General features: G+C 41.4%; 1 protein-coding gene across 1 annotated transcript in view; it reads left to right on the forward strand.

Annotated features, from left to right (window-relative positions):
* Positions 1-26563, forward strand: part of LOC126419409 (roundabout homolog 2-like) — a 308578-nt gene that overhangs the window by 158027 nt on the left and 123988 nt on the right. The window contains exons 3-4 of the mRNA XM_050086597.1: positions 17783-17936; positions 19105-19235. Of these exons, the coding sequence (XP_049942554.1) occupies positions 17783-17936; positions 19105-19235 (285 nt within the window). The remainder of the gene's footprint in view (positions 1-17782; positions 17937-19104; positions 19236-26563) is intronic.

Below are 26563 nucleotides of genomic sequence, written 5' to 3' on the forward strand. Positions count from 1 at the left end.
GAAGAGTCAGCAAAAAGAGACCTTTTGCTCTGATATGAAGATATGGTCGCATTAGATTACCCGAGGTAAGGCTGCCACAAATAACTTGGGTTCCTGCGAAGAGAGTGAATGAGATAAACCGATGTTAAGATGGGCAGAGGTAAGAAGCGTTGCTGTGTCAAAAATAACATGATTGGAGGTCAAGGAGTAAAATAATTTGTGAAGCTGACTGGGCGACAAATGACGTTTGATGTAAAAAATAGCTTCATAGATAGATATTTAGAGATATAATTCCGTTTTTGAAAAGAGCATTATTTTATGAACATTTCAGTGATATCTTTCCTTGTTCCTCGAATATATCGACCGTTTTCTTAACTTTTGTAAACATGATTAAAAATTTCTTTGGAGAATCTTTTGTTTCTTATAGTTTCTTGTGATGTCTATCTTTTCACTTTGTGTATTCTTTCTGAGGTCTTCATTTCATCCATATCCGACCTCACCTTTTTTTGTTATTATTGGCCATCAAAAAATTTCTTGAAATGTTTTCTTCCTGTTTCTATGTCCTCAGACTTCTTGTAATATCACTGAAAACGCTTACATTATGCAGCAGAAATATTTTTCGGGTTGACTATTTTGTAATTGTTTAGTAACTTATATTTTAAATAAAAAAAAGGAAACAAGGTTTACGTTTCACATCACGTAGACGCCGGTGTCATAAGAGACATAAGCTCGGACTGAAGACTAGGGGACAGAAATCGTTCGTAAAAGTTCCGAACGAACCATCCCAGCTACCACAGTAATTTAGGATAATCCTTGAAATCCTACATCAACCATTCCTCACACGGTATTACGCTAAACATTTGGTTTGCATCTATCATACGCGGTATGAAGACCTTCCTATTTTAATCCACACTGCCAGAGCAATGGAAATATCGAATTCAGCTGATATAGCTGCAGGATTCTGTTATTGGAGAATATTATTACTGCTGCATCTGATTCCTGAATAATCTGGTTAGCGCAGTATTTAGTTATCGCAGCGCGGGATTATTGAAGTATTCGATTAATGTGCGTAAAATAATAACAATAAAAATGCCCGTGTTGATCTGTTCAAAGAAGAAAAAAGCATTACATGTTAGAAAATCCGATGCTACGGATTTTACGTCGGAAAAATGCCTTCGGCAGTTTTAGTTCAGACTCACACTTCCAGACCAAACACCGAGCTCATGTAATTAAATCTTGTATAAACATGTTTCCTTTTTTTACCTTTTTCGTTTTTCCACTGGTGATTAATACTGGCGAGAGTTGCTGCTAACCCGTTCGGCTTTACGAAAGTTCCTCGCCTTCTTTTTTCACATCCGCGTAGAGACGAATGCTGCGTTACCACTGTTTCAGACACTTTACACTAATTACGCCGGCGCCGTGTTGGGTACGTGCTGGCACATGTCAATTAGCGAACTTAATCCTCTGCGAGTGAGCAGTTGCTGTGCGGCTTTAATTATTGCGCGTTACGTAGTATGTTGTGCGACTCTACGTAATTAAGACTTAACGATAACGCCTGTATAGCGAATTCAAACGAGATCGTGATAGGTACTGAAATGAAATATCGACAGATGACGACTTTCTTTTTCATCTTTTCGTTCTGCAATATTTCGGAACGTGAATACTCGGTGACAATCATTACGAAGAACATCATCGATACTACATCGAACATCATCGATTACTAGTCCAACCAGGGGTGGCTCCAGGGCTTTTGCCACTTCGTGCGAAAATTTCAAGCGCCGCCCCCTCCACCACCCCCTGCCCTTCCATTTTCAGATAGAGTCAACCTTCTTCATTGTACTTCATCCGTGACGTCTTACTTTCACGCACGTTATTCAACGGTAAGTTTTTTGGACGTGAATACGTCTTTAAGACCGAAGACAAGTCTGGAGCACCCGTCAGTGAAACCGACGTCAAAAACGTTACGGTGTAATACATTTTGAATTATTACTCCTAAATTAAATGTGTCATCGAAAACTGAGTTGTGTCGCTCGCGGAACGTAAAAGGCAAATCCGTTCACTTTCTCGCGTCGGCTGAGCAAAAGGGTGGTGGTGGGGGGGGGGGGGGGGGGGGGGGGGGGGGAGGCGTGCGGCGCGGGATCTGCAGCAAGCAGCAAAGCAGATTTATATCGGTGATACCGGTGGCGCTTCTGCTTGATGAAGTGTAAGTTAATGGGCTAACCACTGACTTGCATGTAGATGCTTTATTCGTTGAAGAATAGTGTATAAATCACCAGTACCTATTTAGCGTGTCTGTAGTACGCAAAGGAAAAAACTGGTGTGGTCGGATGTCGAGAATGCGTGTTTTCCAATATGCACGACCGCGATTTATGGGTCAAAGCAAGCTGTTTTGAAAGTACTTTTATTTAATGTAGCAAAAAGTGATAGTTACAGCCACGCAAACAGTTTGAAATACGTCGAAACTGGACAGAGAGTTGGTGCAGTGCACTTCAGATTCTACAGTTCTAAAAAAAGAGACTTGATAGGTTTTTCCGTATGATCTTAATAGTAACATCTACTTATTATGGTTACAACAACGAGAAAGAAAAGGAAATGATGAAAATCTTAAAACAATTTACAGACAAATCACCAAAAATTATTTTAAGCAACATGGTAAGAAGAAGAGCAATATAACTTAGCGACATTTCTGTGTTTGGTAGAGGCATGATGCTAACTGAGTTGGCAACACTGCCCCTAGCAAGTTTCCGTATTTTGAAAGGCGCACCCAAGGGGACGAACCGCAGCTCTTCATTTTTTTATCTATTTCACAATGCTGTACATAATTTCCGGTAAGTCACTAGATTTTATCAATTATTGGTACTTTCAACTTATTCTCACAATTCTTCATTTACGCAAGACTTTCAGTGTCATGTTTCATTGGATCACATTAAAATTAATCGTTTTGCCGCCCCCCCCCCCCCCCCCCATAAAAAAAGAGCTTGCCGCCCTGGGTGGTGTGGCACGGTTAGCACCCACCGCCCAGAGTTGGTAGTGAGTCCAACGTCAAAATCGTTTGATTTCGTTCTGTTCTACATATCTGAATAATCGTAACCGAACCAGAAGGAGCAATGGTTAAACCAGTGGACTTACTTCTTTTGCATCAGAAAGTGTAGCTACAGGAAGTCACTTACATATGCGGAAATGAGAAACTGGTATAGCCCCAAATTAGAAAACGGGATTTCAATCACGAGGAAAATTGCAGACCTATACAATAAGGTGACAAAAGTCATGGAATATGTCCTAATATCGTGTCGGACCTTCTTTTGCCCAGTTTAGTGTAGCAACTCGACGTGGCATGGACTCAACAAGCCACTGGAATTCTTCTGCTCAGATGTTGAGCCCCGCTGCCTCTACAGCAGTCCGTAATTAAGAAACTGTTGCCGATGCAGGAACTTCCACACGAACTGACCCCTCGATTATGTCCTATAGTCTAAATATTCGATGTGAATCACGTCGGGCGATCTGGGTGGCCAAATCATTCGCTCGAATTGTACAGCATGTTCTTGAAATCCTTGTTGAATAATTGTGGCCCGGTGACACGGCACATTGTAATCCATGAAAATTCCATCGTCGTTTTGGAGCAGGACGTCCATGAACGGCTGCAAATAGTCTCCAAGTAGCAGAACATAGCCGTTTCCAGTCAATGATCGGTTCAGTTGGATCAGACGACTGAGTCCATTCCCTTATGTATGCCATTATGTAGCCACTGCCAACTTGCACAGGGCATTGTTGACAAACTCTGTCCATGGCTTTGTGGCGACTGAGCCACTCTCGAACCATACCATCAGCTCTTGCCAACTGAAATCGTGACTCATCCCTCCACTCCGCGGTTTTCCAATCGTCAAGGGTCCAACCGATTTGGACACAAGTCCAGGAAAGGCGTTGCAGACGCTGGCGTGCCGCTAACAAATGTATTCGCGTTGGTTGTCTGCTGCCATGGCCCACTAACTCCAGATTTAGCCGCACTGTCCTAAGGGATACATTTGTCGTACGTCCTACGTTGATTTCTGCGGTTATTGCACGCAGTGTTGCTTGTCTGTAAACACTGGCAATTCTGCGCAAACGCCGCTGCTCTCGTTCGTTAAGTAAAGGCCGTCGACTACTACGGTGTCCGTGCTGAGAGATAATGGCTGAAATCTGGTGTTCTCTGTACAGTCTTGGAACTGTGGATCTCGAAGTATTGAATTCCCTAACGATTTCCGAAACGGAGTGTCCCATACGTCTAGCTCAACCACCACTCCGTGTTCATAGTTTGTTAATTCCCGTCATACGGCCATAATCACGTCGGAAACCTTTTAGTAAACATCATCTGTTGTGAGTACACTTAACTGCTCCGTCAGTGCATTGTCTTTGTGCATCTTGTGTACGCGGTAGTACCGCCATCTCTCTTCTTCTTCTTCATCTTCTTCACCTCCATATAGTAATGTTGGTATTGACGTAACTTTATAAAATTCTAGATTCACTTCTGTTCTTACTTTACGTTGGAGGGCTCTTCTGATAGTGACATTTGTTGTTGTTGTGGTCTTCAGTCCAGAGACTGGTTTGATGCACCTCTCCATGCTACTCTATCCTGTGCAAGGTTCTTCATCTCCCAGTACCTACTGCAACCTACATCCTTCTGAATCTGTTTAGTGTATTCATCTCTTGGTCTCCCATTTAAGTAGTTTAATTTCTCAGTTTTGTCTTTTTGATCTAGGTCTCCTCTGTACGACAGCATGGTTTCTAGAAATCCGAATCTATCTACTTGCTCTATAATCTTGTTGTCTCCTATTATTTTTGTTCTTACTCGATTTTTTCCACAGCAAGCCATGGCTTTTGTTTTTTGTATTGATATTGACGTATTATATAGATGACATGTTTGGTATAATTCGTAAGCAGCTCTCTGCAGTCCATCTTCATTATTCGAAATTAACACTTGGTCATCTGCGAATAAGAAAGTCATAATGTAATCTTTTTGGTTGAAGTTATATGTATAGTTCGTCAGTTTCATTCTCCATTGCCGTTTAATGTCGTCAATGTATATATTAAAAAGCAGTGGAGAGAGGCTGCAACCTTGTCGAACACCTAAATCAATAATCTTTGTTGTTTATTCATTGTCCCTAATTATTTGGATTTTTGTATTAGCATAGATCTTTTGAACTACCTGTACAATGTGTACTGGTATACCTCTTGTTATTAAAATTTCCCACATTAGCTATCTATTTACTTTATCAAAAGCCTTTACATTATCGCCGAAAAGGATGTGCGTTTTTTTATGGAATTCCTTATGGTTTTCTATAATTTGCTGTAGCATAAATATGTTGCCCGTACAGCTTCTCCCCTTTCTGAATCCATTTTGCTCTTCTGACAACAGGCAGTCCATTATGGGTTATAGTCTCTCGGTTATTATTCTACCATAGATCTTATACTCTGTATTTAATAATGATATGCCTCTATAATTTTCTGGTTTTTCTCTGTCTCCTTTTTTAAATATTGGTTTTATAAGTGAGATCTTCCATTGTTTTGATATTTCCTTTGTTATCCAGCAAAGATTCAAAAATCTGAGGAACCTTTTTTAAATGCTACTGAAGAATATTTTATTAGTTTGCTGTTAATGCCTTCACTTCCTTCTCCCTTTGGGTTATTTATATGTCAGAGAGCACATTCTAATTCTTGGAATCCAAGATGATTTTGTTTTGTTTCAAGAACTTCATCATTTTCTGTGCTCATTTCATGAGTCCACATTTCCTTGTAATAATGCAGCCAGTCTTTGTTCTTTGTTACATTGATATCTGCCGCATTCTTTTCGCTGTTATAATGTCTTACCATTTTATATGCAACTGTTTGTCTCCCATGGACATCATTTTCGGTCCTGGCAACAAAGTTATCCCAACCGTCTTGATGGAGCTTCCTGCTTACTTTTTTCATTTCTGCTATGTGCTTCTTGTATGCTTCATTATTCTCCTGAGTTGGGTGTTGTAGATATTTTTTATATAGTTTTCCCTTTATTTCAACAGCCTCCTCAATTTATTTTGTCCAAATTATGTGGCCTTTTTCCTCTTCCTGTGTTTCGTTTAACCTAAAGCTTTACTGGCCGCAGTTCTTAGTATGTTCTTAATTTGTTCCCAGTCATTTTAAATATTCTCTGATTCTGGAACTGTGCCCAATATTGTGTCCAAACGTCTTTCATAAAGATTCTTGATTGACTCCTGTTCTAGTAAGTAGACTTTATATACCTCCCTTGGTTATTCTGAGGATTTTTATGTGTTTTATGCCATCTCTGTTTAAGCGCAACTTTTACTTGTAGCTGGAAGTGGTCTGTGTTTATGTCGTACCCTCTATATACACGCACATCCTGAAACAACACATCTGTTTCTTGGTTTGTTACGAAGTAGTTATTTGAGGTTCTAAATCCTCTGGCAGCACATGTGTATTTGTGTATGTCTTTGTGTTCAAAGAAAGAGTTTGATATTCTGAAGTTGTTTAAAGTTTCAAAATCTCTTAACAGGGTTCCATTGCTGTTGACTGTAGTCTCTCCAGAATAGCCAACTATATTATCTAACAAACAGCACAGCGAACGCATTGTTGTGGCCAAGATAGATACGAAGCCCACACCTACTACAGTAGTACAAATTCATATGACAACTAGCTCTGCAGATGACGAAGAAATTGAAGAAATGTATGATGAAATAAAAGAAATGTATAAAATAAAATGAAATGAAATAAAATTAAATGAAATAAAATAAAATAAAATGAAATAAAATAAAATGAAATGAAATAAAAGATATGTATGATGAAATAAAAGAAATTATTCAGATAGTGAAGGGAGACGAAAATTTAATAGTCGTGGGTGACTGGAATTCGAGTGTAGGAAAAGGGAGAGAAGGAAACGTAGTAGGTGAATATGGATTGAGGCTAAGAAATGAAAGAGGAAGCCGCCTGGTAGAATTTTGCACAGAGCACAACATAATCATAGCTAATACTTGGTTTAAGAATCATGAAAGAAGGTTGTATACATGGAAGAACCCTGGAGATACTAAAAGGTATGAGATAGATTATATAATGGTAAGACAGAGATTTAGGAACCAGGTTTTAAATTGTAAGACATTTCCAGGGGCAGATGTGGACTCTGACCACAATCTATTGGTTATGACCTGTAGATTAAAACTGAAGAATCTGCAAAAAGGTGGGAATTTAAGGAGATGGGACTTGGATAAACTGAAAGAACCAGGGGTTGTACAGAGTTTCAGTGAGAGCATAAGGGAACAATTGACAGGAATGGTGGAAAGAAATACAGTAGAAGAAGAATGGGTAGCTTTGAGGGATGAAGTAGTGAAGGCAGCAGAGGATCAAGTAGGTAAAAAGACGAGGGCTAGTAGAAATCCTTGGGTAACAGAAGAAATATTTAATTTAATTGATGAAAGGAGAAAATATAAAAATGCAGCAAATGAAGCAGGCAAAAAGGAATACAAACGTCTCAAAAATGAGATCGACAGGAAGTGCAAAATGGCTAAGCAGGCATGGCTAGAGGACAAATGTAAGGATGTAGAGGCTTATCTCACTAGGGGTAAGATAGATACTGCCTGCAGGAAAATTAAAGAGACCTTTGGAGATAAGAGAACCACTTGTATGAACATCAAGAGCTCAGATGGAAACCCAGTTCTAAGCAAAGAAGGGAAATCAGAAAGGTGGAAGGAGTATATAGAGGGTCTATACAAAGGCGATGTACTTGAGGACGATATTATGGAAATGGGAGAGGATGTAGATGAAGATGATATGGGAGATATGATACTGCGTGAAGAGTTTGACAGAGCACTGAAAGACCTGAGTCGGAACAAGGCCCCCGGAGTAAACAACATTCCATTGGAACTACTGACGGCCTTGGGAGAGCCAGTCCTGTCAAAACTATACCATCTGGTGAGCAAGATGTATGAGACAGGCGAGATACCCTCAGACTTCAAGAAGAATATAATAATTCCAATCCAAAAGAAAGCAGGTGTTGACAGATGTGAAAATTACCGAAATACTAGTTTAATAAGCTACAGCTGCAAAGTACTAACACGAATTCTTTACAGACGAATGGAAAAACTTGTAGAAGCCGACCTCGGGGAAGGTCAGTTTGGATTCCGTAGAAACACTGGAACACGTGAGGCAATACTGACCTTACGACTTATCTTAGAAGAAAGATTAAGGAAAGGCAAACTTACGTTTCTAGCATTTGTAGACTTAGAGAAAGCCTTTGACAATGTTCACTGGAATACTCTCTTTCAAAGTCTAAATGTGGCAGGGGTAAAATACAGGGAGCTAAAGGCTATTTACAATTTGTACAGAAATCAGATGGCAGTTATAAGAGTCGAGGGACATGAAAGGGAAGCAATGGTTGGGAAGGGAGTAAGACAGGGTTGTAGCCTCTCCCCGATGTTATTCAATCTGTATATTGAGCAAGCAGTAAAGGAAACAATAGAAAAATTCGGAGTAGGTATTAAAATCCATGGAGAAGAAATAAAAACTTTGAGGTTCGCCGATGACATTGTAATTCTGTCAGAGAGAGCAAAGGACTTGGAAGAGCAGTTGAACGGAATGGACAGTGTCTTGAAAGGAGGATATAAGATGAACATCAACAAAAGCAAAACGAGGATAATGGAATGTAGTCGAATTAAGTCGGGTGATGCCGAGGAAATTAGATTAGGAAATGAGACACTTAAAGTAGTAAAGGAGTTTTGCTATTTAGGGAGCAAAATAACTGATGATGGTCGAAGTAGAGAGGATATAAAATGTAGGCTGGCAATGGGAAGGAAAGTGTTTCTGAAGAAGAGAAATTTGTTGACATCGAGTATAGATTTAAGTGTCAGGAAATCATTTCTGAAAGTATTTGTATGGAGTGTAGCCATGTATGGAAGTGAAACATGAACGATAAATAGTTTGGACAAGAAGAGAATAGAAGCTTTCGAAATGTGGTGCTACAGAAGAATGCTGAAGATTAGATGGGTGGATCACATAACTAATGAGGAAGTATTGAATAGGATTGGGGAGAAGAGAAGTTCGTGGCACAACTTGACCAGAGAAGGGATCGGTTGGTAGGACATGTTCTGAGGCCTCAGGGCATCACCAATTTAGTATTGGAGGGCAGCGTGGAGGGTAAAAATCGTAGAGGGAGACCGAGAGATGAATACACTAAGCAGGTTCAGAAGGATGTAGGTTGCAGTAGGTACTAGGAGATGAAGAAGCTTGCACAGGTTAGCTTAGCATGGAGAGCTGCATCAAACCAGTCTCAGGACTGAAGACCACAACAACAACAACAACATTATCTATTCTTTCCCTTCATGTTCTTGCACTGTAGTCTCCGCCAGTTACAATATAGTCATTGTTATTTGTCCTATCTAGTGTTTTCTGTAGTTCTTCGTAGAAGGTCTCGCTTTCCTTCGTCCTCCCTTCCTCTGGGGCATACACTGCTATACAGGTCAGATTTCCCCTAGAAATCTTACGTCTTATGCTGCATATCCGCTCGCTTATCCATGCATAGCTCATCAATCTGTTTGTCCATTTTTTATTTATTATTATGGCAACCCCAGCTTGTGCTCTTTGGCTTTGTTCTACTCCACTGTTTATCATAGTACTAATTTCCTATATCTTTAGTTCCTTTTATTTTCTTTTTAGTTTTTGTGATAAATACTATATCACAACTCCACTCTTCAAATATTTTATGTGGGCCTCCTTCCTTTGTCGATATCCCTCTGACGTTCCTTGTTATTAAGTTTACATGATCCGCTATGCCAAAATCTTTAACCAATTTCCTTTTCCGGTTCGCCGTATGCTTTTCTGTCTGGGTTTTACTATGTAGCGTGTCAGTAACTTTTTATTTGGCCTGGCCGCCTTACGGGGGCTGTGCATGTATAGTTTGATAGTGAGGCTGTCACTTCAAGGCCCTCCAACATACCTGATTTTCTTCCTACTGTCGGCATAGCCCTTGACTTCATCGAAGCACCCAAACCCTCCCCCCTCCCCCCTCCCCCCTCCCCCGTTAATGCGGTGTCCCCTGGGTGTCGTCTGTATATGTGCATATCGCTATCCCATAACTTTTGTTACCTCAATGTATATCGTAAGACATTACAAAAATAACGGCATATTTACAGTATGAACATTTTACGCACCAAATAACTGCTTATGCTAATCAATTCAAAGAGTGTAAAGGTTCAGAAGTTTCTTCAATATAAAGTCTTTCAGCATCGTAAAACGCTTACCCTCTGCCTCTAAAATAAGTCAAAAGGATTAATCATGCATGTATGCCTTGTCATTCCCCGAATTTCAATTACGTTGGAAGCGGTCGCTGGCGCCTGGGAACTTGTCCCGATGTTCTCAAATGAGGTCCGCAGCTCCGGCGCTGATGGACGTTTTTACTTAATTTACATGTTTACGAGTTTCTGTCTGCCCCTCCTGCGCCCTGAGAGGCGAGCAGGTACATTATGAGTCTCGTCTGGTGGAGAGGGGTCAGTCTGAAAATAACGCATTAGGGTAGGTTTCCTTCTTTCCTCCTAAGGCCATCAACTGCAGGAGCCAGACTGAGTAATTCTACGTACTCATTAAAAGGCCGTGGAAGCCAAAATTCATGCTCAGTTTAAAACATCTCCTGAGTTGCGTTTCATGAAAAAGAGTAAAAATTTACAAATTTTTGAACGATTATTAATCATTGCCACAGACGATTAGAAAGAACCTCCACCTCCACAAGCCCACACAGCATTCGATATATTGTCCAGTATTCTCATTCACTCATCGGTGATGATAACAGTTTTCCTAGATAAGCTTCACACATAACACTTCCTCATGCTAGATAAACCTTTGTCTTTACAGGAAATTAAATGTGCTAACAGGGACTCCTTTCAGTCATATGTTTAAGGACGCAAGCTACTTTGTCGGCTCCATATTACGTGAAAATCAGTATTTCTTTCTAGTACTACCTCTTTTGCAAGTGTTTTACTGTTCTGCAGTTTATCATAGTTAATGCACAATACTTTCGAAACAATCTGCAAGTATTTTGAACAGTTAATGACATATTGGTCCTTATAATAAACAATAATTGTAAATCTAATAATAATAGTAAGATGTTCTGAAATGCCTTCAAATTTGGGTAGTTTGCATATGAAGGATACCAAATTTTACCAGATACGTATGACGTGTCGGCTAATATGTTAGAGCTATTTAATTCCGCACTTTAAGTACATTAACCACAATAATTTATTGTATGTTATATTTTAATGTTTAGAACTTTCCCTAACAAAGACTCTCTAGCATTAATTGCAGCTGCAGTAAGTTTAAATATACTATACATGTATAGATAAAGGTAAATCACAGAAAAGAAATTATGGAAATGCTTCATAAACTTGAGGAGGGATGTGTACCTAAATTCTGAAAAATGCAGCTTGAGGGAAATTGCAAATTAAGATGTGAGCCATATTAAATTATACTTGAGAGAATTACTGAAGCTATCTCTTCATTCAGCTGCATATCTTCACTTTCAAGCCTCCTCTTGGCGTTCCCTTTAGAACTTACAGATTCTTTGGTGAAAGTGTGAACACATAGTTCAGCAAAAAGAAATTAAATTTCATTTTGTAACATGAGGGCAGTACGAAAATATATACATTTTATATAAATGAGTATAGAAATGGTTAAAGGAAATGACATCTGCCTAACAGTAGGATTATACATTTAATTCATCGTTATGTGCAAAATTCTAGGGGATATTGTAACATAATTTCATAATCAGTAACAAATTATCGAAGCATCATATTTGTTAAAGGAAGTGGTGAAATGTAAACAATATGGTAGTGCAGATTACATGAAAGTAATTGAACAAACAACTTGTTGGATGCATGATTAGCATCACTGCCAACAAAAAAGTCTGAATGATCGGGTGAGCTATGTGGCAATCCTTCTCCCGAGGAACTGATATATAGGTTCCTGTCAGTAACATGAACTGCTTTTTTTATGAACTAGTTACCCATGAATTTTACTTTATCGGATTTCTGATATGTGACATTGTTAGCATTTACTACACACTAATGAACATCTAGAGTCACAAAAATCTGTAGTACTTAGGCATCAAACATTCAGTAGGAACAAAAGCTTCACCAAATATAAAATTAACAGAAGCAAAAGTGATCGTTTACACATGGCAGAAACAAGCAGAGCTATCCGTGTATACGCATTATCTCAGACAGAGTCACTGGAAGCAAGAATTTTACACTACTAGAGTTGCGTAATTTAAATAATGGTGGCATGGTAGCGTACCGACAGCGACTACAAAAATTTAACGTGTAGAGGTCATTTTTCTTTATAAACGCATTAAAGGGAAAGAGAATAAAATTTAATGGTTCAAATGGCTCTGAGCGCTATGGGACTTAACTGCTGAGGTCATCAGTCCCCCAGAACTGAGAACTACTCAAACCTATCTAACCTAAGGACATCACACACATCCATGCCCGAGGCAGGATTCGAACCTGCGACCGTAGCGGTCGCGCGGCTCCAGACTGTTGCACCCAGAAAATAAAATTTAATAAAGTTATATAAAAATTTCGATTTTTGCATCCTTCAAAGGTTAACCGTTTCATATCGTCGTATCTCAAGAGTACCTTATACTTTTACACACTCTATAGAATACTCTCCTTTTCTTTTGCGTGAATTTTCCCTATCGACGTGGATTATCATTTTTCTTTATACTCTTGTTGGAAAAAGAGCATTAAACTGATCGTATTGTACAATTTAATGTCTGTGTCTACCGCTTTTACAAGATTTAATGATGTTTAGGATCGTGTACACATTGAAAACTGATCAGAGTTGTGTCTTGTAGGCAAATGCGTCTGTGGTGTACAGTTCTCTGTCTGATGGGATTGCCTGTGGGGATAGAGACACAGATCCATGTGTGATACCCTGTCTAGGCCGTGACTTAAGCACGGAAGTGGCCTATGGTACTCCGTCATTCTCCTGTTACATGCCAAAGGATTAAAACAGTTTCATCCGTTAAAAATATACTTAGTGCTTTCCGATCATCAAGGAGTCGTCTTATCCGCAACCTGTTAGAATGGAGGAGCTTCACACAATATGATTTGATGATGTGTCTTCCGGGTAACTGAGAAGAGCTCTTGTGCAGTGTAGTGTAATAGTATTTGACTAGTAACACCCCCCCCCCCCCCCAAACACCGATTATTTAAAGAATCCAACTCCTATGTATAGAGCAGCTTCAAGCGTCTGATTACAAATGAGTTAATGTGTTAAATATTTGACATTAAGGAACCCTTTACGGTTGAAGACCTAAGGCAGCTAGATTTTTACGCATCTTTACGTTTTTAACATCATATCTTCTGAGCTAAATGTTTTCCAGTGACGTAATTGTAGAGGGACAGGTGATGGAAAAAAATATGCCATCATCAAAATCGCAATACATTACAGTTCCCAATAAAGTTGGAATTCAGAACAACTTCTATCTGTCTCGGGACTAATAAATACAATTCTCTATAGTTTTTAACGGAGTCTTATGTTATTCTTCCCTGAAAACTGGTAATGTTGGTGGATAGTGATCACTCATCTTTCTCTCCGAAGTTTACCGTAATAAAATTGAGATCTCGTGCGTGTCTTTGGTGACCAGGGAAGATTACACGCTTCACCCACGTGCTCACGAAAGACGTCCTGAACGGTGAAAGCTATGTGAACAGGGACATAGTCACTGGGTAACACTGGATGGAGCTGATCAGCCAGACTGGTCACATAATCTTTGGCAGTTATGCGAGCTTACACAGTAACCAAGGGGTCGAAGAAATACAACGATATGGTTGCTCAAATCGCCAACGATCTCCATACCATGTTTCACTCTTGGGACGTCAACTCGGCCAAAATTTAGGAACGGTGTGCAAAAGGATCACCGGATCAAATCACATTCTTCCGTTTGTCCGTAGTCTAGTTTTTGTAGCTTCGGCTCTAAGTTTTTTTGTTATGGAAATGAGTATCATTGAAGACTGATTCACGAATTTCAGTTCGCCCGGCAATTCCTCCCCGCTTATGAAACTCTTAGATTGGTTACGGAAGCACCCATCGTACGAGTACCAACAGTTTGTCCACACGAATTCACTTAACACCGACAGAATGCACTCACAACTACACTGAAAACTGTTCTGACCAACATGATAGTTGGAACGTGTGAGGACATTGCATATTGCATGCAAGATGATATATCTGGCCGTTACCGGGAACACTGACAACTACAGCCACAAGTTTTCCCTACTGGGTATGTGGGATAGCGTCACTGGGGAAATAGATTTGGTGCAGGAACTGCCATACCAGAATTCCTACCTGTGTTTCCTGCTTATCACGAAGTAATGCTGTAGCCTATCAGGCATGAGATATTTTTTTTTCAGTTGCAGGTACAGCAGTTTTGAATTGATTTCAAGTCGTTTCCTTACACTGGTTTCATCCCCGCTATTTCTTTTCAGTGAGTTCAGTTCACAGTTTTATTCATTCTTACTAGTTTTTTCCTTAAGCTGTTCTGCAGAAGTCACCCAAAATTTTCCTGCACTTTGAAAAATGTTCTTACGTGGTAACATTGCTTGACAGAGAGTAGAAACATTCCTTAGATCTATCGAAATTACTTCTTACTTATTTTAGTAGAGTGTACTGTGCAAGTGTTTAGCTGTCCTGTTGTTAGTTGTTCGTACCAACTGAAGTTTTCAAATTATCAGAAGCAACTCCTCTTTTCAACTTTTTATTTTTGTAATGATGTGTTCCATGAAGCGTACCTGATGTTTAAATCTTTCACTTTACTGTCCAGTAACGAGTATCTTTGTAACAACAGCTGCGAAAGCTGCATGTTTTGTGTACTGTTTCGTAATCTTGTTACACTTTCTTCATTCTGAACTTTTTTCACCAGCTGCGACATAGTCGCATATATGAACAGTGATCCAATACTGTCAAATGTTTTTTATTCCAGTCTTCGATCAGAATATCAATTCTTTTGACGATGACCGGTTTGAGTGAGTAATGTCCATCCTCAGATCTTTTCTACACCATGTTCTAAAGTGATAAGGCCGTAATGGCATCGTCAAGACATATAAACATTACGGCCTTATAAATTTGGGACATGGCGTAGAAAAGATCTGAGGATGGTCATTACTGACTGAAACCGGTCATCGTCAAAAGAATTGATATTGTAATCAAAGACTGGAATAAAAATCATCTGAACTTTTTGTTTTTTATATCATCTTTGTTTCGATTATTTTTTCATCTACACTTAATAATTATACACTTCATCTTTTGCTGTCAGTTTTTTTAATGTATTTCAGTGTTTGCCCATCTTCGCTACCTCCTCCCGAGACTGCTATTTGCAGCGCCAGGTTAACTGTTCGTGGATACCGTAGCCTATGTTTCATATGTGTTGCTGTTGTGGTCTTCAGTCTGAACACCGGATGATGCAGCTCTCCAAGCCAGTCTATCCTGGAAACCCTCATCATCTCTGAGTAGGACTGTAACTTCAACTCATTTCAGTCTGCGTACAGTATTCAAGCTTTCGTCTCCCTCACCTCCATCACTTTTTTTCACTATCAAATTGACGATTTTCTGTTTCTTCAGGATGTGTCCTGTCAACCGAACCCCTCTTTTGGATAAATTGTGTCATAAATTCCTTTTTTCTCCATTTCCACTCAGCACCTCTTCGTTTGTTATTCGATCTATCCGTTTAACCTTCAGCAGTCTTTTGTAACCCCACATTTCAGTACTTTCTGTTCTCCTCGTGGTGGAACTGCTTTTAGTCCGCGTTTCACTTCTGTGCAAAGCTACACTCCAGAAAAATACTATCAGAAAAGCCTTTTAACTCTTAAATTTGTACTCGATGTGAACAAAATGCTTTCTTTCCGGGATGATTTTCTTGATGTAGTCAGTCTGCATTTTATGTCCTCTCTACTTTGGACATAAGCAGCTATGCTTTTGCTCAAATAGCAAAAACCCACCTACAGCTTTTAGTTTCTCGTTTAGTAATCTAATTCTTTCTCCATCACCTGATTTTATTAGTTTACACTCATTATCTTTGTTTTGCTTTTGCTGACGTTCATATTACAAACTCTTTACAAGGCATTATTCATTCTTCCCAACTTTTCTTCCAAATCCTTCGCTGTCTCTGACAGAATTACAACGTCGTTGTGAAACCTTAAAACTTTTATTGCTTCTTCATGAGCTTTAATGCCCTTTCTAAATTATTCCTTGATTTGTTTAACTCCGTGGTCAATCTACAGATTTAATAACGTGGGGGATTGGTTACAACTCTGTGTCATTGCCTTCTCAACTAAAGTTTCCCATCCATGTCGTTCGACTCTTATAATTGCAGTCTGAATCCTATACAGTTTGTAAATAATCTTTCGCTTCCTCTACTTTATCCGTGTTATCTTCAGAATTTCAACGTATGTAGCCCAGTCAATATTGTCCCACATACCCATGCCTTTTTTGGAAGTGTCCTCTGTAAACTTCTTTCCTCACCTAATACTTTTACTAATTCTTTATTTATTACTTATCAGCCTACTTAATTTTTAACATTTACCGAGAGCAGCGCATTGCACGTTTTCCAATTTGTGCCTCTCCTGATTTTCACGTAGCCTATTTTTCAGTTCCATGCTTTGCTATGCTCCAGCCTTACATTTCCAGCAACGTCTTCGACAGTTCCATCTCTGTATTTGGTATCGATGTAGTTCCTGGGCTGAAGAACGTTTTCTTTCTTGATTTGGGTTAGTAACCAATAATTATTGTCACAGATATAGTTTTTGGTCTTTATATTCGATTGAAGAGTCAGAGATAGGATCGGGGGCAGACAGAGAAGTTCTGCGCACGATTGGGCGGGCGTGGTAGATCATGGTGAGGATGGAGGGCAGTGCCAGTCTAGCTAAATAATATTAACCAGTCAGTCACTTTATTACAACCCACGCAGCTACACTCTGAAGCTGCAGTGTGGTGGCTTCGCCTGTCTGGGAGTATGGCACAGTAGCCTCATGTGGCGCAGTGATTGCTGGGACCTGCCTGTGGGCTCTTACGTATGTATGCACCCCGGAATGCTGACGCCTGTGACCAGCTAGCAGCACGTGACGCACTTATGTGTACCCCGCTGCTCCTTGTTACATGTCTCGTCTGTACGAATAGTGATGCAAGACACTATGGCGGCTGCCTCAGTGTCAAAAGAGAGCAGTTATATCAACCCGGTCATGACCTGCTGCCCCCTACGCAGGGATCGGGCTGCTGCTGGAGTGAGCTGAGAAGTGGCCCACCAGTGGAGAGGCACCAGGCTCCAGAAGCAGTGCTTGATGCAAGAAGATGGTACAACGCTGGTGGCTGACTGGGTTCATGGTGGTTGCTTGCTAACCCAGCAGTGCCTGCCATAGCCCCCTTTTCGTTGTAGGTTCGCCAGTCCGAGATTATCTCTGATAAAAATACCGGCTCACTTCTGGTGATGTACCACTTCTTCTCGCGTTCCTGACATTTCTGCCGCCCATCGGTGGAGAAATCGGATGGTGTGTTCTGTAAGATACTTGTTTCATCACTGCGCTGGCAGGTTTACGGTGGCTGGCCGTTATGTCTCACAATGTGACATCGTAACAGGCATGTCGACTTACTGCACTCGCTGGATGTCTATGGCTTATAGCAGTTCTGCACTACTAAGCTACAGGTAGCATAGAGCACTCGATAGAACCGTAGTTTTGTAGAACAGTGTACTTGCTATTGGGCCTGTCCATGTGTTAGCGAGTGACTTGTGCTGCTGCAGACCTCCGCGAGGACTTCCGACCGGAGCCGAAGGACACCCGAGTAGCCGCGGGAGAGACAGCTTTGCTGGAGTGCGGCCCACCCAAGGGGCTGCCGGAACCAGCGCTCATCTGGAGAAGGGACGGGCAGCCGCTGGACCTGCGCGCCTCCACCAGGTCAGTACGCTGGCCGCCACTGTGCAACGTTATGATCTCCAAATGCCATATGACTCAAAGGTACTGATACCTGTTCCTAGATTTACAAGGGGATCCACCATAGATCGGTCTCTGACAAAGTGAAAAATCAGAATGGTGAAAGTAACGGGACACCTGTTTTGGCTCAGGGGCCGCCACTCTGTAGTTCCCTAGAAAATGACACGCCACTTCTCTAGTCCGCTCTCGCGGCAAATATGTGAAAGTGAGGCCTAAGCCGCAGCGCTACAGACTTGCTTCGTTTCACAACAATCGAGCGGACTGGTCAAGTAGCGTAGAAAGTTTGACCGTCATGTTCTCGGAAACTACAAGATATCGGCACCTAAGCCAAAACAGATGCCCCATTAATTTCACCCTGCGAAGTTTAGATTGTGTTAGAGAATGACGTATGGGGTGTTCCCGTCGTTAGAGAAGGTTCTGACGATGTTGAGTGCAATATGCTTTTCGAAACTCTGAAGGCAGCCGTGAAACAGTGCAGAGAACGAAAGGTTCCTCACATCTTGCACACAAATCAGACTGCAATTACAAGGGTCGAAGAACATGAAAGGGAAGCAGCTGATAACATGGAAATGAGACACGATTATAGGCTTTCCCGCATGTTACTCTCTTTCTCCACTGAGCTAGTTATAATGAAATCCTTGGAGTAACTTTCCTCATGTCAGCACGTTGTAGGTGTCGCCACCGCTGCCAACCTTGTGTGAATGCTCTGAAAAGCTAAGCATTTGCATATCACAACATCTTCTTCTTGTCGGTTGAATTTCGCGTCTGTAGCACGTCATCTTCGTGGTTTAGCAATTTTGATGGCCAGTTGTGTAGTACTGTGGGCAAGTTTGTGTGTGTGTATAAGGGGGGGGGGGGGGTAAAAATCGTAGAAGTAGACCAGGAGATGAATGCAGTAAGCATATTCTGGAAGATGTAGGCTGCAGAGTTATTCGGAGACAAAGAGGCTTGCATAGGATAGAGGAGCATGGAGAACTGCATCAAACCAGTCTTCGGACAAGACCACAACAATAACACCCTATTACATTTTCCCACTGGCAGACACGTCCAGGTGTACAGGTGTGTCTGTGCTAGTGGATGCGATGCCAGTTGTGCTGCTAGTAACGGTCAGTTCTCTGTGTGTGTGCCCTAGGCTCCGCCTGGTGGACGGAGGGAACCTGCTCATCTCCGACGTCCGTCAGGCTGACGAGGGCCAGTACCAGTGCGCGGCGCAGAACATGGCGGGCTCCAGGGAGTCCAAAGTCGCCAAGCTCACCGTCAACGGTAAGGCCGCGCTGGGCTCTCAAGCTAGAAATACGTCCACCATTCCAAATATTTCTCTCCTGTGTCGATGAATGTCACAGTAGGACTGAGATTCGTATAATATTCATCAACAAAGGTTCTCTGTGCTTCTCCATAACCCAAAAGAGTTTTACTGCCAGTTTTCAGAATTTTAACGTAACCCATGATTGCACCCATACTTATGATAAGTACCATAGATCAGGGGAACAAGTTTGGAAAAAGAGTATTACGTTAACATCGAATACACGTTTAAGAGCTAAGAGTTATTTTTTTTTTTTTGTAAGTGTTTGTCTGGAGTCTTTTATGGAACTGGCGCGCGTACAGTGTGCAGCACAGACGAGAAGAGTATAGAACTGAGAACGAAGTCTTTCGTGGTGGCACTGTCTCATATATTCAAGGTAAACCTCGGCCTTTCGACGATTACCTCCCTCCTCTTCGTCACGAGCAGCTGCCTGTCAAAACTACTGCCGTGGTGGCCTTACGTACAACAAAGACGGCGTCTGATTGGTAAATTTTATGAAATGACGGACGAAATGACTATGTTGTCTCCAGCAATGGCCAATTTTTTTATGGAACATTTTCAGGAACGTGCATTAAATTTGGCTCCTTTTCGTCTGTCATCATTTTATTGTTATGTTGACGACACATGTATGGTCTGTACCGCGGCATAGAAATTCTTGAGCACTCTCTGGAACATATGAATAGTATGAGCCCAAACATCCAGTTCACCATCGAGGCAGAGAAAGAGGGAAGAATGCTATTTTCACATGTTTTGCTACAACGAAAATCGGATGGACGTCTCGGCCATTCAGTTTACTGCTAGCCGACGCACACTGATTTGCATCTTAGCGCCCAGAGTTTTCGTCATCCAGTCCAGAAGAGAGTAGTTTTAAATCCACTGTTGAACATAGCAAAGACCGTTTCTGACGAGGGCCACTTGGTTTCCGAAATTAATCATCTGAAGTTTGTGTTCCGAAAGAACGGCTATGGGTCACGTGATACGAAGTCAGCGTTCTCCAAGGAAAGGAACCGGGAAAATGTTGAAAATTCACGTGAAGAGCCACCGATTGCATTCCTTCCACCGAGCGAGGTGGCGCAGTGGTTAGCACACTGGGCTCGCATTCGGGAGGACGATGGTACAATCACACGTCCGGCCATCCTGATTGAGGTTTTCCGTGATTTCCCTAAATCGCTCCAGGCAAATGCCGCAATGGTTCCTTTGAAAGGGCACGGCCAACTTCCTTCCCCGTCCTTCCCTAATCCGATGAGACCGATGACCTCGCTGTTTGGTCTCCTCCCCCACAACAACCCAGCCCGTTCCTTCCCTTCTGCGGCGCTACGCCCAGAAAAATTGGCGGAGTCCTAGGAAGTCGAGGTTGAGGACAGTCTCGGCCTCAGGATTTCTGGGATTTTTAACATCCCTTGTGAGAGTGGAAGCAATTATATCGTTTTCTACCGCTGTACAGAACATCAACGGCATATTAAAAATTCAGAACTGGAGAAATCTGCAGTGGCAGAGCACAGCCTCACAAACATACAATACTGTTTGATGAATTAAAGCTTTGTCCCAGGCCCCCCCTGGGACTCGGTAATTAAAGAGGCTTTAGAAATAAGACTGTGAGAGACAGCGGATATAATCTTAGCAGTGCACGGAAAAGCGATCTCGATGCAAAGAAGAGTCAGTGATATTCGTCGCAATGTTTACGTTACGGCGGGTGCGGTGGCACCACCAGCGCAGACGTTGACACCATCTGCGACAGTATGACGCAATTGCCGATCAATCAGAAGTCTTCCTGGGCTATATAAGGCCACAACAGCTGCAGTTTTGACTGTTAGTTGCTCCTGACGAAGACGCTGGAGGTAATCGTCGAACGCTGGAGGTTTTTCTTTAATTGACGCGGCAAGAAGTCCGAGAATGTAATGCAAGATTACAGAAGCTTTCGAAATGTGAAACAAAGAAGTGCTGGAAATTATGTGGGAAAGTCGAATAACTGGAGCACTAAATCACATAAGAAGAGGTTTTGGAAGGATAGACTAGCACACAGACCTGCACATAACCAGCCTTCAGGCTGACGAACTACAGTATAAAATAATATGCTCTCTCAGTTAGCTTTTCTCGTAGATAAAAGGACTGATATGCTGTCTTCCAAAGCAAAGGTAGTCTTGTCTCATCACTTCATCTAACATCTGAAGATAATAGGAAACGCGATCTGAGGAGATGCTTCGTGACGAAAATCAAGTCAGAGAATGACCAACTGTAGCTCTAATGTAGATGAAATCGATTACACGGTAGTGTTTGTCATAGATAGATATATTTAAAATTGTAGGGCGCAAAACAGCGTGTTCATCAACGCCCTTCCTCAAGATCGCGGTACGGTTGATGTTTTGATGTATGTGTAGCTACTTATATTAAAACGAAAAGCGAAGGTGATGTAATTACAGCCACAGTCATAAAAATTCCGGATACATTTTTCAGTATATCTATTTATGCCGTTTTCATACATTAAGAGCGTTGATAAAACAGTGAATGGCATTAAGATGGCTGGTGGCTTGCGACGATAATAAGATGAGCCAGCCACTTGGTTGTTGCGTTGTCTATTTGTTGTACAAAAATGGTATTTTGTCATCTTGAAACTTTGAGCGACAGAACTGTAGAAACAAATATTGTTTTACTTAACAATACTTGGGGCATGATCTGACACAGGAAAGGCTGTAACAATAGCGTAACCATGAGCGCAAACAGAGCCTTCTAAATAAGAGACCCTACATGCATCTGGTATAAATTACAGCATAATTTTTCTATATATTGTAATCTTGTCATAATCTTCTGACTTAGAACAGTGCCAGGTGGTTCTTTATTTCGGTCAAATTCTTAGTTTTCTTCTGGAGAAACTCAGACAGTTATTGTTCCTATTCGTTCAAAATGTTCAAATGTGTGTGAAATCTTATGGGACTTAACTGCTAAGGTCATGAGTCCCTAAGCTTACACACTACTTAACCTAAATTATCCTAAGGACAAACACACACACCCATGCCCGAGGGAGGACTCGAACCTCCGCCGGGACCAGCCGCACAGTCCTATTCGTTACATAAATTCCGAGAACATAACCCTACGTCTTCAGTTATCCGAAGCGCCAGTCAGATTAAAGTACGCTTTGCAACTGGGCTGTTTGTTAATGAAACGGAATTGCCAGTTTAATTTCCGAGTACTTAAATTAAAACAACACAGTTTCGATTGGTACTTGAAGACGAAGTTCTACGTAATGTTTGTGATAGATTAAGGAAACCATCAACTCACAGTGTCGACCAGTTTGAAACTCATAATTTTCCAGTTAGGTTAATTCACTAAAAGCCTAGAAAAACAAATCTTTAAATGCTAGGGCGTCTGCTGAAATTCATCCAAAAGGGGGAAGGGTTTTGGAACTGCCTTTTGGAATAACTGATATGGTGAGTTTGAAAATGTGTAAGGCCAGCCGGAGTGGCCGAGCGGTTCTGGGCGCTACAGTCTGGAACCGCGCGACCGCTACGGTCGCAGGTTCGAATCCTGCCTCGGGCATCGGTGTGTGTGATGTCCTTAGGTTAGTTAGGTTTAAGTTGTTCTAAGTTCTAGGGGACTGATGACCACAGCAGTGCTGAGACCCATTTGAACCATTTTGAAAATGCGTAAGTACCAAAACCAAATTTGACAGAAACTGTTCAGAAATTTTTACTACCGAACCGTTGATAATTCTTGACTTAATATGTTTAAAGTCGATGAATTTGACACCTAAACGGCAAGCATATTTCAATACCATATGCATACTACATCTTCTCATACAAGTATTATTACCACGAATATGGATACCACCTTTTTGATTCAACTATTTGAAATTATATGCTCATGTGATTAAATGCAGAGTATACAACAAGCGGTGAGATACAACTATAAAATATTCACAAAAAGTATTTATATTAGATTTGCAACATCTATTCGTCTATTATTCGATACTGCTTTGGGTTACTCGGCTACTTTTTCCTATTTGGCCGCATACCGAGTATCTAGGTACTATTCGGCCGAATACCAAATACTTACGTAAGAAGTTTGATTGTAGTCAGATAACAGGTAAAATGAAAACATTGATTTATTTTATATTAATAACCAACTTCGGTATTATAAAAATTAACAAAAAACTAGGGATCAAATAAATTAAATTTATGTATTCTGCAGGCACATTCTTTAGATTTCAAAATGTTTATGCACTTGAATTCTCGTAATTAAAATTTGAAATTGATGATTATGGTACAGAAACACTAATTTTCCTGCATTTTTAGGCAGTAGTTTACACCTTATCTTCTCGTAGAGATTCCCAGCTTCAGTGAAGAGACGCTCTGAATAAATACTACTTCCAGGCGCCGACAAATATTTTGCTGCAAGATTTACCAAACACGGAAATTTATCTTTTCTTGCTTGCCATGTGTATGGATTGTTATGACGTGACATGTCCTTAATACTCAAATGAAGGTGTGTTTCGGTTACAATTACAGTTTTTCTTTCGATGTCCCTGTATGAGTTGTGTTTTTTATGCAACCATGTCTTCGGAGCAATCCATAGAAAATGAGTGAATAGTCTGTCTTAGGCTCTGCTCTCCGGTTCTCACCCTCTTGGCCCGAATAGGGGACTAATTCGCGCTATCGTCGCTGCTTGTTTCACAGTTCATCTTTAGGCTATCGATCAAAATATACTGCTTTACTTTGCCTCTTTGCGGTTGACTGGTGAAAACATTCATTTTAAAGCGTGGGTCTAAAGCGGTAGCTGCTAAATAATTTTTACTTGTTGTGATGCCTTCAAACCCTTCGTACAACACTTGTTGTGTGACAAGCCTCACCTGGCTTAATGTGCGTGTTAGCTCTGCCGTGCTCTTTTTATCGCAATATCGCATTAGTGTAACAACATACGGAATAATTTAAGAAATGCAAGCTCATCCGGAACTTGTAATTTTTGTTATTTTCTCAAATGGTTGTAATAATTGCATAAGTTTCTCTAAAATCTCCCACTGTGCAGCAGTCAGATTGGCAATATCACAGTCCGTGAGACAGAGCGGAATGGTCCGTTTTTGATCCGTTAGCCATGCAAGAATATAATAGGTGGAATTCCACCACATACTGACATCGTACACCAATTCATGCTGAAGGAGAAGAACGTCCTTTTGGATAGAATGCAGTGTCAGAACGATTAAAATGAGTTCCGATCTTCCTACCTGTTGCTATCTTTAGACTCACATTTGACTGAGCCTTCGGACAATCGTCAACAATTAATTGGAGAGTATGAATGAAACAACGCACTGAGGCCAAGTATGCATTACTAATAACAATTTATATGTTGCGTCCAATATCATGAATAACGACATGAATTTTTGCCAGTTGCATGTCCCATAAACTTGAAATTTGTTATAAAGTGATCGCTATGTTTTCTGTTGTGTGTATTCGCTCAAAATGCTTAATGCTAAATATTACATTTTTGACATTGTATTCACGAGCAATAAAATGCGTAGTAAGATTTAAGATCTGATTTGATTACGCAAGCACGCCCATATGTCGCATGTCACGGAAATATAATCACTCTTTGAAAGTTTTCTTTTAATTGTCTCAACGACCTTATGATATAGGGAATTATTTTGTCTGAAAAGTAAGGGAGATAGAGCGCTATTAATCAGTCTTCTAAAACCAGCCCTTTCTATTGTATTTACTGCCCCATGGTCAAGAGGTATCATTTCGAGAGTTAATAGATGGTATTTTTTAGCCTTGGGATCATTAATATCGGATGGTTTGCGTATTTCAGCACATTGTTCTAAACTCAGTTGCTTTTTTGGTATTGAAAGATTACTTACATCTGTATCTTGATCCGTAAATGAAGTGATCGTATGATATTGTTGTCCTGGTGGCCCCATTCGGGGGAGTTCAGCAGCCGTATTGCAAGTGATTTTTAGTTGACGCCACTTCGGCGATTTGCGAGTCAAACATGATGAAATAAATGATGAAGGACACAAAACACCCAGTCTCCTTCAGGGAATCGAACCGGGCCCGTGCGTGGTAGGCGGTAGCGCTACCGCTACGCTACGGAGTCGGACCTTGATCCGTAATTTCTTGCCCATTAGAAAGGAGCAAGGAAAAAACACGTCGACACAACTTATCGCGCCACGCACCGGCCGAATACTTTTGCCAAATATTCGGCTAGAAAGCCAGAAAGCGGTATTTCACTTGTGGCCGATTTTACTGTTCGTTACAAGTCTGATTTACACTGATCAGCCAGTCCATTATGACCACCGACCTGCTATCTAGATAATATCGTTCAGGCGAGGAACGACTGCTAGTGAGACATGCGCACGGCGCATTTAGTATCAGTGAGCGTGCTGTACCTGTCTAGAATGGGGAAGTCGCGCGATCAATCTGAATTTGATCGAGGGCAGATTGTGATGGCCCGGGGGCTCGGCACGAGCACTTCGAAAATTGGACAACTTGTCCGGTGTTCGAGGACTGTTGCGCTGAGTATCTTGAAGTGACGAAACGAAGGTGAAACCACGCCCCAGCGTCGTGGGGTTGTGCGGCCACTCTTCATAACTAAAGTCTGACGTCGTGGGCTGAGCATTTTGGTAAAACAGGACAAGTGGCGAACCGTGGCGGAACTAACATCAGACTTTAATGTTAGGCAGAGTACAAGTGTATGTGAACATACCGTGCACCAAACACTCCTGACGAAGGTCCTCTGCAGACGACGACGATGTGCCAATGTTAACACGACGACATAAACAGATAAGACTGAAATGGGCGCGACACTGTCGGCGCTGGACGTTGATGCAGTGGCAGAGTGTTACATGGGCTGATGATTCCTAATACCTTCTTCATCATGCCGATGGGAGGGCGCGAATCCGTCGTGTTCCAGGGGAACAGCTCCTTTGACATCTGTGTATTGCGGGACAGCTGACAGGGGCTCCGTTACGCTCTGGGGAACATTCACACGGGCTTCCTTTGGTCTTGTGGAGCTCATGCGAGGCACCATGACAATCACGGATTATCGTAAACTGGATGCAGTCCACGTCTCCCCTTCATGGCGATCACGATCCCAACGGCATTTTTTCGGATGAATCCAGGTTCTGTTTACAGCATCATGATGGTCGCATCCGTGTTTGGCGATATCGCGGTGAACGCACATTGGAAGCGTGTATTCGTCATCGCCATACTGGCGTATCAGCCGGCGTGATGGTATGGGGTGCCATTGGTTACGCGTCTCGGTCTCCTCTTCTTCGCATTGACGTCACTTTGAACAAGATGTT

Source organism: Schistocerca serialis, chromosome 9 (genome assembly GCF_023864345.2).
Source record: "Schistocerca serialis cubense isolate TAMUIC-IGC-003099 chromosome 9, iqSchSeri2.2, whole genome shotgun sequence".
NCBI classification, from domain to species: Eukaryota; Metazoa; Arthropoda; class Insecta; order Orthoptera; family Acrididae; genus Schistocerca; species Schistocerca serialis.